Raw genomic sequence first — 15,322 nt, forward strand, 5'->3', positions numbered from 1 at the left:
ACTGTATTCCAGGTGGTTTTGAAATGCAGCAATTGACTATGTGTCTCTGGTGGGATATATATGACAAAAAACCCTGCAAAAACAAGAAAAAAAGAAGCTTTGACAGTTGCCCAGGAATCATACTGTGGGCCGTGTTGTTGGGGCCTTTATTCTGAAGCTGTTGTGTCTGCAATGTTAGATAAAGCAAATGGGGTCCCACTCACCTTCCCCAGGCTCCCTGGCATCAGACTGCACCCCACTGGTGCTCAGCACATGCTTTGGTTTTCCTCCCTCTTCTTCCACTCGCTCTTTATTCTAAAATAACAACCATAAAAAATGTCATCATTATCATCAACATTGCCATTCAGGCCACAGACATTTGTTTAGCACCTCCCCCTTGTTTAAGATAAGGGCATTTAGGTTACTTCACACAGTCTCACAGTAACATTGGAGAGTAGATACTGCAATTATCACTTCAGAGAGAAGGACACTGAGGCCTTCCCAACGTCATAAAATTTAAAAGAGGAGGCGCCCAGCTTCACACCCAGAACCACCTCCTTTTCCAGGGCTTCACCATATTCCCCATAAGGGATGAACCCAGCCCCCGATACAGGGTTCAAAATAGGCTGGACCCCAAAGGACTTAGACTACAGATGCAAAATAATCATTTAAAAATATATACACAAATATATATATATACATACATATATATATATATATATATATATATATTTTTTTTTTTTTTTTTTGAGACAAGGTCTTGCTCTGTCATCCAGGCTGCAGTGCAGTGGCACAATCTCGGCTCACTGCAACCGCTGCCTCCCAGGTTCAAACGACCCTCCCAGTTCAGCCTCCCGAGTAGCTGGGACTACAGGCATGGGCCACCATGCCCGGCTAATTTTTGTATTTTTAGTAGAGACAGGGTTTCACCATGTTGGCCAGGCTGGTCTCAAGCTCCTGGACTCAAGCTACTCTCCCTCCTCAGCCTCCCAAAGTGCTGGGATTACAGATGTGAGCTACCACGCCCGGCCAGAGATGGAAAATAATCTTAATATGCCAACCCAGATCAACTGGTCATGGCTACTACAGCATTGGTTTCGGTTGAATTCTGAAGTCAAATCCATGCTTAGGGGGAAACAGTGCCAAGGTCAATTAGTAATGTGTGCCTGGGAGCTGGGTTGGGGGATCCCATGGTCACCTCTTTACAGTGTAGCAGTGTAGCCAGGGGCATGGACTCTGGAGCCAGCCATCCTGGGTTTGAACCCCACCTTCACCACTTGGCCAAGATCCTTAAATTCTCTGCATCTCACTTTCCTCATCTGTAAAATGGGGATAATCATGTTATCAGCCTTGTAGAGTCAGTGGGAGGATTTGGGAGTAATGTGCAAATGTCCTAGAAGTGTGCCCAGCACATAGTGGGTGCTCAATAGCTCTGCTGATTTTGTCCTGCCAGGAACCAAGAGCTATCAGTGTTAAATGAGCCCAGTGTAAGGAACTGGCCCAGAGAAGCTCTCAGAAGCTTTTCCTTAAATCCAAAGGGTCCACACCAGACCAGTGCCTGGCCTGCCCATGCTTTCACCCATAAAACAGCCCAGAGCCCTCAGTATGCTTAGCTAGTCCACACTCAAGCAAATATTTCCAGATGGTCTGACCTCTTGCTGGGTCCTCATGCAAGAGCATGGTGCTTCTGGGGTTTGGACCCTTCCGTGAAGTCCCTAAGATGAATCCTGGCACATGTTGCAGCAGCAGTGCCAGCCACAGCCCAGAGCCTTGCTGGGCCCCCAGGCATAAGGCACTCACCAGTCTCCGGGCTTCTGTGGCCAAGGCAAGAGAGGCCGCTGTATCAGTGAGTGCCTTATGCCTGGGGGCACAGCCAGGGCCTTCCCCTGCCTTGCCACAGAAGCCCTTAATTAGAAGCCCAGAGGCCAAAAACAGCTCAGGACATATTTTGTTGGGCTTGCAATTTTTTTTTTTTTTTTTGAGACAGAGTCTCGCTCTGTTGTCCAGCCTGGAGTGCAGTGGTTGGATCCCAGCTCACTGCAGCCTCGACCTTCCAGGATTAAGTGATCCTCTCACCTCAGCCTCACGAGTAGCTGGGACTACAGGCACGTGCCACCACCTCCAGCTAATTGTTGGTTGATGTTGTTTTATAGAGACAAGGTACTCACTTTGTTACCCAGGTTTAAATTTTTCAATTTATTCCCAACTTTTAAAATCTATGAGATTTTTACAGTCAGGATCCATTTTGGGGTGACAGAATTGTTTCCCATTTTTATTGTGGTGATGGTGATATGGATGGAAACATTTGTGGAGCTATATATTTGAAATGTGCATAGTTTGTGTGTATGTGCAGTTTATTATATGTAAATTATACCATCATAATTATTATGTAATTACTATACCTTAATAAACTCACTAGAAAAAAAAAAATCTAAGTTCCCAGCTTTTCTTAAAAAATCTGAGGATGGCGGGGCGTGGTAGCTCACGCCTGTAATCCCAGCACTTTGGGAGGCCGAGGAGGGTGTATCACATGAGGTCAGGAGTTCAAGACCAGCCTGGCCAACAGGGTGAAACCCCGTCTCTACAAAAATACAAAAATTAGCCAGGCATGGTGACAGGCACCTGTAATCCCAGCAAACACACACACACACACACACACACACACACACACAGAAAAAAACCTGAAGATCTGGCAACTCTAGGCCAAGATGGCAAAACTCGGCTAGGGCAGTCCCCTCTAAGCAGGGCACCACAGCTGTCCCAAATGTCTCCCCAACCCTAAGGTGGTGGTTCCACTGTTTGTCTACATCATGCCCACTCCTCTCAATTACTACCTGCTCATTATTTTGCGATTCCAGGACACCAAGCTTTGACCTCTGAACAGTAAGGACATAGCACATGGAGAACACACAGCCCAGCACCGGTGTGGGGGAGGCACTTCATCAAAACTGCTCACTGCCGCTGTCACCATGATCACCAGCGTCATCAATGTGGCCCAGATCCCCTGCTCGGCAGACAGCTCCCCATTATCCTTCTGCAGGCTCTGTCCTGCTGCCCCCGGAGCTGGGGGAACTGGAGGCATGAAACAGACCTCCTCCTCTTTTACCCACTGGCAGAAAGGGACTTGGACAGACTGTCCTTTGGCAGACCTTGTTGGGCTCAAACTGTCCTCTCCTTCCCTTATCTTTAGGGTAGGCAGGCGCATGCGTACGCACCCCCCACCCCCAGCTGGGTGCTGTCTTCAGGGCTCAGCCTTCTAGTCCCTGCCGTTTCTGTGCTTCCTCACACACCATTCTAGAAGACTGGTGCCTCTGAACACATATGCCTGGGGCTGTTTTCCAAGAGACCGCACCTGGCTTCCAGGGATCATCGAATTCACTGCTGGAACCAAATGAAGTGCCGCTGGGGACTTCTGAAGATCTCAGGAGGACCTTCACAAAGTCCTGGCACAATTTTCAAATTTAACCGCCAGTTGCTAGGATTTAATTCTATTCCACAGATGGTTGCCATGCCCCACTCTCCCAGGAAACACAGTCCCCAAGAAGCCTCCATAATGCACGGCGTTCAGCACTGACGATGTGTTTAGCAGCTGTGGCTGTGTCTCAGTTCACCGCTCATTCTCTGAGCCCTTCCTGCAAGACCTGCCCTGGCCTCAGAACACGGAGGGAAGCAGAGGCTTCCTGTCATGGGCCAATCAGCAGCCGACAGCCTGATGGGGAGACTGGACCAAACCTAAAGACATTCCTAACATGTTTATTAAACGCCAGGGCCAGAGGAGAGATCTAGCAAGTTCCAGTGGGGCAGGACAGACGGGAAATGGCACAAGAACTCAGAAAAGAGGAAGCTCTGTGACTTCCCTTACCCAGAAATGCCTTCATGCAACACGTATAACAGCTAATTTCATTAATACATGAAGTGCTCTTACAAATCAATAAGAAAAAGGCAAAAAAAACAAAATAGGAAAGAGGGGGAAAAGATATGAGCAGGCAGTTCACAGAAAATACAAAAGGTTTCAAACCTGTGAGTGATGTTCAGTCCTCTAGTAAAATAAATATAAATCAAAACTGTGAGACATAAACCAAAACTAGCTTTGGATATATTTGAAATTTTCCATAATAAAAACCTAAAATTTTTTCATAAGTTCAAAAGGTTAGCTTTAAGAGACATATAAATAATTGTCTTATCTGGGTCTGATACAAATAAACTGTAAATTTTATTTTATTTTATTTTATTTTTGTGAGATGGAGTCTCGCTGTCACCCAGGCTGGAGTGCAGTGGTGCAATCTTGGCTCACTGCAACCTCCGCCTCCTGGGTTCAAGTGATTCTTCTGCCTCAGCCTCCCGGGTAACTAGGACTACAAGCGCACGCCACCATGCCCGGCTAATTTTTGTATTTTTAGTAGAGACGGGGGTTTCACCATATTGGCCAGACTAGTCTCGAACTCCTGACCTCGTGATCTGCCCACCTTGGCCTCCCAAAATGCTGGAATTACAGGCATGAGCCACCACACCCAGCTTTTTTTTTTTTTTTTTTTTTTTTTTTTTTTTTAAGATGGAGTTTTTGCTCTTATTGCCCAGGCTGCAGTATGGTGGTGCAATCTTGGCTCACTGCAACTTCCAACCTCCTGGGTTCAAGCAATTCTCCTGCCTCAGCCTCCCGAGTAGCTGGCATTACAGGTATGCGCCACCATGCCCAGCTAATTTTTGTATTTCTATTAAAGACAGGGTTTCAGCATGTTGGCCAGGCTGGTCTCGAACTCCTGACCTCAGGTGATCCCCCCACCTCAGCCTCCCAAAGTGCTGGGATTACAGGCTTGAGCCACCTTACCCAGCCTAAAATATTTTTAAAGTATAAGATAATCAGGGAAATTTGAACACCGAACTTCAGTAATACTAAAAAGTTATCATTTGGCCCAGTGCAGTGGCTCGTGCCTATAATCCCAACACTTCGGGAGGCTGAGGCAGGAGGATTGCTTGAGCCCAGGAGTTCAAGACCAGCCTGGGCAATGTAGTAAGACCCTGTCTCTAAATAAAAATAAATAAACAAAGTTATTCACTTTTTTAGGTGTGATGATAGTATCAAGATTATGTTTTTTAAAAGAGCCCTTATCTTTTTGCTATAAATGCTAAAACATTTTTGAAAGAAATGATCCAACATCTCAGATTTCCTTAAAATAATCTGAAGGGGGAAGTGGGTGGGGAAAAGAGAAAAAAAAAAACATGCACAATAATTTCCCATTTTCATTCACCAGAAAGGCAAAGAATCAAAAGCATTCCCACACCTTGATGGTAGGAGACTGATTTGGAGTAACTTCTTTGAAGGCTGACTTGCCTTTATCTGTATAAATTTACCATTTGGCTTGGTATTTCCACTGCCAGGAGTGTATCATGCAGATAAACTCACACTTGTGTTCAGTGACATACATCTATGGATATTCACTGCATCTTTATTTATAGTTGCTAAAAATAAGAAACAATAGAAACAAACGAGGATCTGGGCTGGTTAACAACTGAAGACACAGCCCCCAAAGGGAGTACCCGGATATATTCATAACGATATGAACATCAATCAATGCCCAAAATATATTAAGTAAAAAATTAGAAATCGGGGCCAGGACAATGTGAATAACATTTGAATTAAAATAAAACAATTCTGCCAGGAGCGGTAACTCACACCTGTAATCCCAGCACTTTGGGAGGCCAAAGCAGGCAGATCACTTGAGGTCAGGAGCTCAAGACCAGCCTGGCCAACATGGTGAAACCCCATCTCTACTAAAAATACAAAAAAATTAGCCGGGCATGGTGGTGGGCGTCTGTAATCCCAGCTACTCAGGAGGCTGAGACAGGAGAATCGCTTGAACCCAGGAGGTGGAGATTGCAGTCAGTCGAGATCGCGCCATTGAACTCCAGGGGTGACAGAGTGAAGCTCCGTCTCAAAAACAAACAAAAACAACAAAGCAGTTCTGGTGCTACAGATTGTGGGAAAAACAAAACAAAACAAAAGGGTGCTGTGGATACCAAGGTGCTTGTAGACACAGCCTCTATCTGGAAGGATTCAAAGGAACTCAGAATCCACGCTTGCCTAGGGGGCCAGGGTATTGGTGTTCTGGGGCCTGGGGGATGGAATAGGAAGGAAATGTATGCTCTTTACTCTACATGATTTTTTTTACCATGTGCATATTAATTTTGTTAAAGCTATTGATTAGATCTATTTTATTATTTACAGTCGTGACTCTGTATGTGCCAGGGATTGGTTCCCGGGCCCCCTCCACAGCAAAATCTATGGCTGCTCAAGTCCCTGATATAAAATGTCATGGTATTTGCATGTAACCTACACACACCCTCCCATACACTTTAAATCACCTCTAGATTACTTATAATACCTAATAAAATGTAGATGCTATATGAGTAGTTGTTATACTATTGTATAACAACTGTATTATTATTTAGAGAATAATGACAAGAAAGAAAAACCTGTACATGCTCAGTACGGACACACCATCATAGGACTAAGTACATTTTGATCCGAGATTTGATTGAATCTGCAGATGTAGAACCCACAAATATGGAGGGCTGACTATAATTAAATTAAATTTCTTTATTTTTTTTTAAGAGACAGGGCCTCACTCTGTGGCCCAGGCTGGAGTGCACTGGCACAAACATAGCTCACCAAAGCCTCCATTTCCAGGACTCAAACAATTCTCCCACCTTAGCCTCCCGAGTAGCTGGGACTACAGGTTTGTGCCACAATGCCTGGTAAATTTATTTATTTTTTGTAGAGACGGGGTCTTCCTATGTTGCCTAGGCTGGTCTCAAACTCTTGGCCTCAAGCAATCCTCCCACCTCGGCCTCCCAAAGCACTAGGATTACAGGCATCAGCCACTGCACCCAGCATAATTTTAATTTTTAAAGCCGGGCTTTGTTAGGGTCACACTGCCCTGCAGGCCAAGCCCTCAGAAAAGGCACGGTGCAGACAGCGGGGGCTAGGGAGAGGGGCAGCTCTGAAGGAGCTGCAGGGCAGGGAGGGGAAGGGGCAGCAGGGGAGCTCTGACCTGGTGCGGGGAGGGGAGGCATGCTCCTGTCCTCGGCAGGCAGCCGACACAGAGTCAAGCACGGACCCCTCTGACCCCAGCTCATCTCTTGCCAGAGGCTGGTGAGTCACTGCAGGGGTCTGAAATGGTGGCTCCAGGTTGTCTGAGTGTTGCTAAGTGGCTGACCCCTAGCTGTCCCCAAACAGGGTGTTCCCTCTACAGACCTCACCCCCCATATCCTTCTCTCAGCAGCCAAGCTTCCATTAGCCTGCAGGATTGATTATGCAACTCTTAGGAACAGCCGCTCCCAGGAATGCCACCCTCCACCCCCAGGCTCCGGCTCCTGCCTGCTGTCCCCCTGGGTCACTGTCAACACTCGTCTCCCCACAGGCAGCTGCACTCTCCACCCCCTCTGGAGCTAAGCTCAAGGTTGGGGACAGGAGGTGGCGGGTGGGTTTCTGAGCAGGGCTCCATCAGGACAGACTGGCCACTCCTGCCTGTCCCACCCCATGTGTGAAGGAGCAGAAGGGGAGTCACGGGGGTGTCAGAGAAGTGTGGTGGTCCTCCCTCCCAAACCGCCAGCGTGTCCCCCACAGCTAGGTTCCCTGGAGCTGCCAAGACCCTGCAGTCCTGGCCAGAGCCCCGCTTCTTCCCTTCCCTGGGGAGAATGGCAGGCAGTGTCCGGACTGGAAATCCACCTATGACCTGTAAGTTTCCAGCTCTCCTTTTCCCCATCAACAGGTCACACAGGAAGGGGACACCATGCCTCCAGCTCTCCAAACACTGGCTGCCTGGACAGTCTCCCACCAGGGCCGGGGCCTCCCATCCAGCCAGGGCAGGGAAGCAGGAACCAACCTCCTCAGGGCTGTCACCTGGGCTGCCTCTCCTCCAGGGCACACGCCCCTGCATGAGGAAATCCGCCACCTTTGATTTCTGGAACGTGGCCCCCACCAAAGCGATGGCCCTGTCCACCGCAGCCACCATCCTGAAGAGGGCCTCCAGCCTGGCACCGTGCTGGGCCACATCCTGCTGCATGGCCCTCACCAGCTCCAGGACCTCGGGCCACCCAGCCTGGGTGTCAATGTGGGGAACCCCGTCAGCCCCGCCCGGGCCCGGTGCCCGGGAGGCCTCCAGCCTGTGCAGGCCCCGCTCCAGGTGGCCCATGTCTCGGCACATGCTCTGCAACTTCTCTGTGACATCTTCTTGGAAGTGCAGGAGCTGGTCCACCTTCTCGTTCAGCATGTTCAGCTTTTTGTCCATGGTTGTTAAGCAGGCCTTGCCCAACCCTGGCAGCCCCCTATGCCCCAGACTCTCCTTGGAGGTTCCTGACATGCTGGTGCAGGCTTGACAAGGGCAAGAGCGGGGAATGAGGAGAGGCACAGACCCCTGGTTCTCACTCAGGCGGTGGTGTCTGCAAGGTCATTGTCCTCCGTAGCTGACAGACTCCTGGCAGCACCAACCTCCACGATGGCCTGGGCTGTGTGAGGAGCGCAGAGGCCCAGGTTCTTCCTGTGCCTTTGCTTTGCTTATCTCCCACCCTACACGGGCCTGTGAGTGACAGGCCGAGGTCAGCCCAGGCCCTTCTCCTTGGGGCCCCTTTGACATCACGGCAGCATTTAACATTCCTCTCTGAGAGGCTGCTGATGGGCAAATATGTTAAGAATCTGCCCAGAGCCAGCAGGGTTCATGCAACTAATGGTTTGGAGGAAAGGAAAGGGTCCTTTGGAGAACAGCACCTGCCAGCTGGGCTCCAGGAGGGATCCCAGGGCGGAGGAAGGTCCTTAGAGGCCCAGAGCCCTGAGGCCACACACATCAGAGTCACAATAAAAAGCAAGACCAAGACAGAAAGGAATGTGAGACCACTCAGCAAAGTTGTGACTTCTGCCATGATGAAAATTTTGATGCTTCTGCAAATTTAAAACAAACTTCAGGTGCCCCTACTACACCAGCGTTCAGAACATGTGTTTAGACTGTCTGTGGGGTGGCCGGCAGGTCCCTCCCCACCGGAGCCCTCAGTGACTAGTCCCTTGTACCTAAAAATAGAACTGAGGGCAATGGCCCTGGCCACCTGCCAAGCGCTGTCCCGAGGGCCATGTTCTTCACAGGGCCCTCAGGGGGACACTCACCAGAGACACCTGCTCCCCCAATAACAACTATGCAGGTATCAGACATGCAATTTCCATACTGAAACAGACTAGCAGGGACCCAGAGCACAACAGGCCTGTGTTTCCTGTGGTTTACAAACATTTTTGCCTTATAAGCCCTTGGTTCAAATAAAACGTTTTACAGAAGTATCAGTCAATAAAGCAGACACAAGCAGAGATGCTAAGGTTACCCCCGAGGTGGGGCACAGGGAGCCCCTTAAAGTCCCAAGGACGCCACGGAGCAGTCTGACCTACGCCATTTCCATCCAGCTCCCCGTGGGCAGAGGGCAAAGCCCAGAGAGGGGCATTTGCCCAAGGTGGCCCAGGCAGGCACACGGCCTCCTGAGGATGGTCCAGCCATGGGCAGGGCTGCCCCCAAGGGAGGGGGCTTTAGTGTCCCCCTCAAGCTTCCCCCTTCTGAATAAAAGCAACTATGATAAAATCTGACCTGGACATTTGGAATCTAAAAGCACTATTAGGGCCGGATGCAGTGGCTCACATCTGTAATCCCAGCACTTTGGCAGGCGGATTGCTTGTGTCCAGGTGTTCGAAACCAGCCTGGGCAACATGGCGAGACCTGGTCTCTACAAAAAATAAGCCAGGCGTGGTGGCACGCACCTGTGGACCTAGCTACTCAGGAGGCTAAGGCGGGAGGATTGCTTGAGGCTGCAGCGAGCTCTGATCCTGCCACTACACTCCAGCCTGGCCAACAGAACGAGACCCTGTCTTCAAAATAAATAAATACACGAAAGCACCATTAGAGGTTTTGCTATGTTAAACCATTAACCTATCAATGCAGTGAGCTTGCTATGCAAATGCAGCTTGACCACAACCTTCTCTACCTACCCTTCTATCCCGATAGTTGCCCCTGGGCAGCCCACAGAGAAATCCAAACCCATTCCTGAGAGCACAGCCCTGGGTGTCATTGGTGGAATGACCCAGAACATGCTAGAAAGAGCAGGGTCTGTTATATTCACCGCCACTGAAAACAAACACACAAATAAACAAAGTCTCCCTGGAAAAGGAAATTTGAGGGGTAACCCTGTGTTCCAGTCCCTCTGGGGATTCACCGTGCACCTCAGGAGGACCTCATCTACCACAGAAGACTCCCCCACCCGACCAGGGCAGGGGGCTCTCCCGACACTTCACACTTAGCACTTCCCTGCAGATCGGGGCTCCCTGGGCCAACCTTTGGGAAATGACTACTTAGAGAAGTCTCAGAAGTCTAACACACCCAGCCCCTGTGCCTCTCCCCAGCTGGTGCCCATAATTTTTGTGGAATAAAATTCCCACCAGACAAGAGAGGCAGACCCTGGTCTCTGGAGGAGAGACTTTATTATTGCCACTGCTGTGGAGATCTCTGGAGAACCAGCATCCAGGCAAGTCCTGGGTTAATAAAGCCGGAAAGGGCCGGGTGCAGTGGCTCACGCCTATAATCCCAGCACTTTGGGAGGCCAAAGCAAATGGATCACGAGGTCAAGAGATTGAGACCATCCTGGCCAACATGGTGAAACACCGTCTCTACTGAAAATACAAAAATTTGCTGGGCATGGTGGCGTGCACCTATAATCCCAGCTACTTGGGAGGCTGAGGCAGGAGAATTGCTTGAACTGGTAAGGCAGAGGTTGCAGTGAGCCGAGATTGCGCCACTGCCCTCCAGCCTGGCGACAGAGCAAGACTGTGTCTCAAAAATAAATATATAGGCCGGTTGTGGTGGCTTATGCCTGTAATCCCAGCACTTTGGGAGGCTGAGGCAGATGGATCACCTGAGGTCAGGATTTCGAGACCAGCCTGGCTAACATGGTGAAACCCCATCTCTACTAAAAAAACACAAAAAATTAGCCGGGTATGGTAGTGCATGCCTGTAATCCCAGCTACTTGGGAGGCTGAGGCAGGAGAATCTCTTGAACCCGGGAGACGGAGGTTGCAGTGAGCTGAGATCACGCCATTGCACTCCAGCCTGGGCAACAAGAGTGAAACTCTGTCTCAAAAATAATAAAAATAATAATAAATAAAACAAATAAATAAATAAAGCCAGAAAGATAACTTCAAAGTCTAAATGAATCCAGAGGAAAACACCAAATACCCCAGCCATGTATCTATATCAAACATGAATTATCTGAGGCCGGGCGTGGTGGCTCATACCTGTAATCCCAGCACTTTGGGAGGCCAAGGCAGGCGAATCACTTGAGGCCAGGAGTTTGAGACCAGCCTGGTCAACATGATGAAACCCCATCTCTACTAAAAATACAAAAATTAGCAGGACATGATGGTGAGCACCTGTGATCCCAGTTACTCAGGAGGCTGAGGAGAAACGCTTGAACCTGGGAGACAGAGGTTGCAGTGAACTGAGATGGTGCCACTGCACTCCAGCCTGGGTGACAGAGCAAGGCTCTGTCTCAAAAAAGAAAAAAAAAAAGAATTAAATTACAAAAGGATTTGTCATGTCTTCATTAAGCAACAAGTTTACAAGGTAGCTCATTTGCTAAGAAGGTGGCTGCGGCTGGAAGCTCCCTGAGGGCAGACCAAGCCTCTTGGGCTTGGCCTGGATTCCCGGAGGCACCAGCCGCCTGGCACATGGCAGGTGTTCAACATGGAGGACTGAGCTAAGGAGGAGGCAGCAGGCGGCTGAGCAGACCGTCCTGAGACTTCTGTGGAAGGAGGAGGCCTCAAAGTGAGCACAGGGCAGGAAACCCTGACAATCCGGGAAGGGAGCTCCAGGGAGCTCCGGGGCCCTCTGGGAGAAAGCCTAGAACATATTGCAGGCAGTTCCTGGGGCCTCTGTGGTGGAAAGGAGTAGCCAGAAGGACCAGCTTTAACCTCTTTCATTCTCACTTTAGGAGAAATGAGTTTGGAGCACATGGATTTCCTGCGGGGATGCTTCTCTCTAACTCTCCCTGATGCACAGGACACAGCAGGGGCTTGGCCAGTTTTTGGGTGATGGTGCTTGCCCAGAGGATGGGGAGGCATTGACCCCCCAAGCCAAGAGAAAGAAGACCAGAGAAGAGGTAGCTGAACTGGATTGACAGAGCAGCAAGTACAATAACCCCTTGTCTTTCCTGGGTAAGGACAGGGCAGCAGATCCTCTCGCGGAAAAAGACAGGCTGACCTCTATTCACCCTAAGGTGGGGCCAGCACGCACTAAGCCCCAAGACCCTTCCCTGGCCTTCTGGTGACCTAACAGTCTCGGGGATCATGGGGTGAGAGAGATTTCAACACCCTCATTTTATTTTACTTTGTTTTTTTCTAAGATAGGGTCTCGATCTGTTGCCCAGGCTGGAGTGCAATGGCACAACCACAGCTCACTGCAACTGGAACTCCTAGGCTCAAGCGATCCTCCAGCCTCAGCCTCCTGCATAACTGGGATTACAGGTGCATGCCCCCACACCCAGCTAATTTTTAATTTTTTTAAATGTCGTCACCCAGGTATTAAGCCTAGTACCCACTAGTTAATCTATACAACAAGCCCCCATGACACAAGTTTACTTATGTAACAAACTTGCACATGTATCACTGAACTTAAAATAAAAGTTAAAAAAAAAACTTTCTTGTAGAGATGGGGTCTTTCAATAACTTTCCAGGCTTTATTAACCCAGGACAGTGGTGGCTCACACCTGTAACCCCACACTTTGGGAGGCTGAGGCAGGAGGATTGCTTGAGCCCAGGAGTTCAAGACCAGCCTGGGCAACATAGCAAGACCCTGTCTCTACAAAAGAACATATATGTATATATTAGCCAAGCATGGTGGCATGTGCCTGTCATCCCAGTTATCAGGAGGCTGAGGCAGAAGGATCTCTTGAGCCTGGGAGGTTGAGGCAGCAGTGAGCAGCAATGGAGACACTGTACTCCAACCTGGACAACAGAAAAAGACCCTGCCTCAAAAAATAAAATAAAATAAAATGATATCAAGGCTCTGACTCAAGTTGAAAGACTGACCTCTCATATTTCTCTCCTTCCCCTCCAGAGACTTCATGGTAAAGGAAGAAAATAAATACCCACCCGCAACGATGAACAGAATGGAAGGGGCCATTGGTGAATGAGTGTTATCAATGAATTTCTGGGAGATAGAAAACTGGTGGAGGAGAGGTAACTGGAGAAACAAGAAAAACTGCAGCCTCACTGGCCACAAAGGCGAATACAGATACAGGCGAATACAAAAGCTGGCATGGAGCCAGCTTTCCCTGTAGGACCCCAGAGAGGCTTCGGACCCCGATACCCCCGGTGGGGTAAATGGGGAGCAGGAATGCAAGACTGAAAAGTCCATCCCTCCTCCTGCCCCACACCTCAGCACAGAAGGGCCTGACCAGGCCCACCCTCCCTAGAGATCAGAACCTGCTTCTGGAGAAATGTAATGGTCCACACCACAATAGTTCCAGGGGCTGGCTTTTGGGGTTCCTCAGGAGCGTCCCACCTGATCATCCTCAACAAAACCACGCAGTTAACAAGCCTCAACCACCCACCCAGCTGTTAGTACCTTCTTCAGAAATATGCACAGACAAAAAGGATCACTGGATGTTCAAAGAAAGCCTTCAAGATGAAAAGAGAAGACTAAAGCAAATAAACAGAAACATGATCATAGAAGAAACAGAGAAAATGAGAAACAGAAAGTTTCAAAAAGGCTGTCATTTTGCGGGGTGAGGTGGCTCACGCCTGTAAACCTAGCACTTTGGGAGGCAAGGGTGGGGGGCTCAATTGAGCACAAGAATTCGAGACCAGCCTGGGCAATATAGGGAGACCCTGTCTCTACAAAAAAAAAAAATTTATTTAGCTGGGTGTGGTGGCATGCACCTGTACTCCCAGATATTTGGGAAGCTGAGGTGGCAGGATTGTTTAAGCCCAAGAGGCAGAGGTTGCAGCGAACTGTGTTCGTGCCACTGCACTCCAACCAGGGTGACAGGACGAGACCCTGTCTCAAAAAACAAACAGACAAAGCTGTCATTTGTGGCCACAGAAAAGCGTGAAAGGCGATTCCATTCTTTAAAAAAGGAGAGGATGCTATGGAAAAAGACAACTGTAGAATAAAAGAGAGGTCTTGGAATTTAAAAATATGAATAGTAAAATTTAAAAATTCAATATAGGGATTCGAAGATGAAGCTAAGATAATATCCCAGAAAATAAAACTAAAAGATAAAGACATGTGCAGGAGAGAAAGCTGTTTGACAATGAGTCCAGCTAGCCTTATATCTAATTAACTGGAGTTTCAGAAAGAGAAATGAAAGAAGGAAAGAATTTATAAAAGAAATACTACAGTCATTATGCAATTTTAGAACACAGGGATAAAGAGAAGATTTTAAAACTCCCTGAAATTTAAAAGAAAAAAAAAACACATACTTGTGAGAATTTGTCCCCTTCAAAATTCATGTCAAAATTTAATCCCAGTGTGGCAGTATTGAGAGGTAAGGCCTTTAAGAAGCAACTGGATCACGAGGTCCCTGACCTTATGGGTTAATGGATGAATAGGTTATCATGGGAGTGGGCCTGGTGATTTCATAAGAGGAGGAACAGAGACCTGAGGGAGCACACTCAGCCCCTTCGCCATGGGATACCCTGGGCCACCTCTGGACTCTACAGAGAGGGCCCACTAGCAAGAAGGTCCTCACCAGATGCAGCCCCTCAACCTTGGACTTCTCAGCCTCCATAACTAAAGAAACACATTTCTTTTCTTTATAAATTATCCAGTTTCAGTCATTTCTGAAAATAGACTACTACACATACCAAAGAACTAGAATCAGAATGACATGAATCTTCTCATCCTAAAAACAACTTGATGCTGGAAGACAGGCTGGCTGTCAAAGTCTAGATAGGAAAGCACTTCCCCTTAGAATTTTGAAGACATTACACCACCATCAGAGAACAAAATGAAGGGTTTTGTGATTTGCAAAAATGCAAACAATTCGTGCTTTTTTTTTTTTTTTTTGAGACATGGTCTCACTCTGTCACCCAGGCTGGAGTGCTGTGGCGTGATCTCGGCTCACTGCTGCCTCAACCTCCTGGACTCAAGCAGTCTTCCACCTCAGCCTCCCAAGTAGCCAGGACTATGGGCGTGTGCCACCACGCTTGGCTAATTTTTGTGGGGTTTTTTTTAGAGATGGGGTTTTGCCATGTTGCCCAGGCTGCTTTTGAACTCCTGGGCTCAAACAATCCACCTGCCTCAGCCTACCAAAGTGC

At 48.5% G+C, this 15,322-nt stretch overlaps 1 protein-coding gene across 6 annotated transcripts in view; it reads right to left on the reverse strand.

The window, feature by feature from the left end:
* MYLK3 (myosin light chain kinase 3) overlaps positions 1 to 15,322 on the reverse strand; it is a 60,809-nt gene that overhangs the window by 37,392 nt on the left and 8,095 nt on the right. For 3 of the 6 annotated variants that reach the window (XM_016929783.4, XM_009430731.4, XM_009430733.4), the window contains exon 2: positions 204 to 294. Coding sequence is in view for 5 of the 6 variants with exons in the window: in XM_009430731.4 (XP_009429006.1) it covers positions 204 to 294 (91 nt within the window). In the remaining variant the exon portion in view is untranslated. Of the gene's footprint in view, positions 1 to 203; positions 295 to 2,813; positions 2,941 to 7,865; positions 8,494 to 15,322 lie in introns of those variants that run through there. The other 3 variants (XM_003315084.6, XM_063797095.1, XM_016929782.4) reach the window with 3 other exon arrangements.

Source organism: Pan troglodytes, chromosome 18 (genome assembly GCF_028858775.2).
Source record: "Pan troglodytes isolate AG18354 chromosome 18, NHGRI_mPanTro3-v2.0_pri, whole genome shotgun sequence".
NCBI classification, from domain to species: Eukaryota; Metazoa; Chordata; class Mammalia; order Primates; family Hominidae; genus Pan; species Pan troglodytes.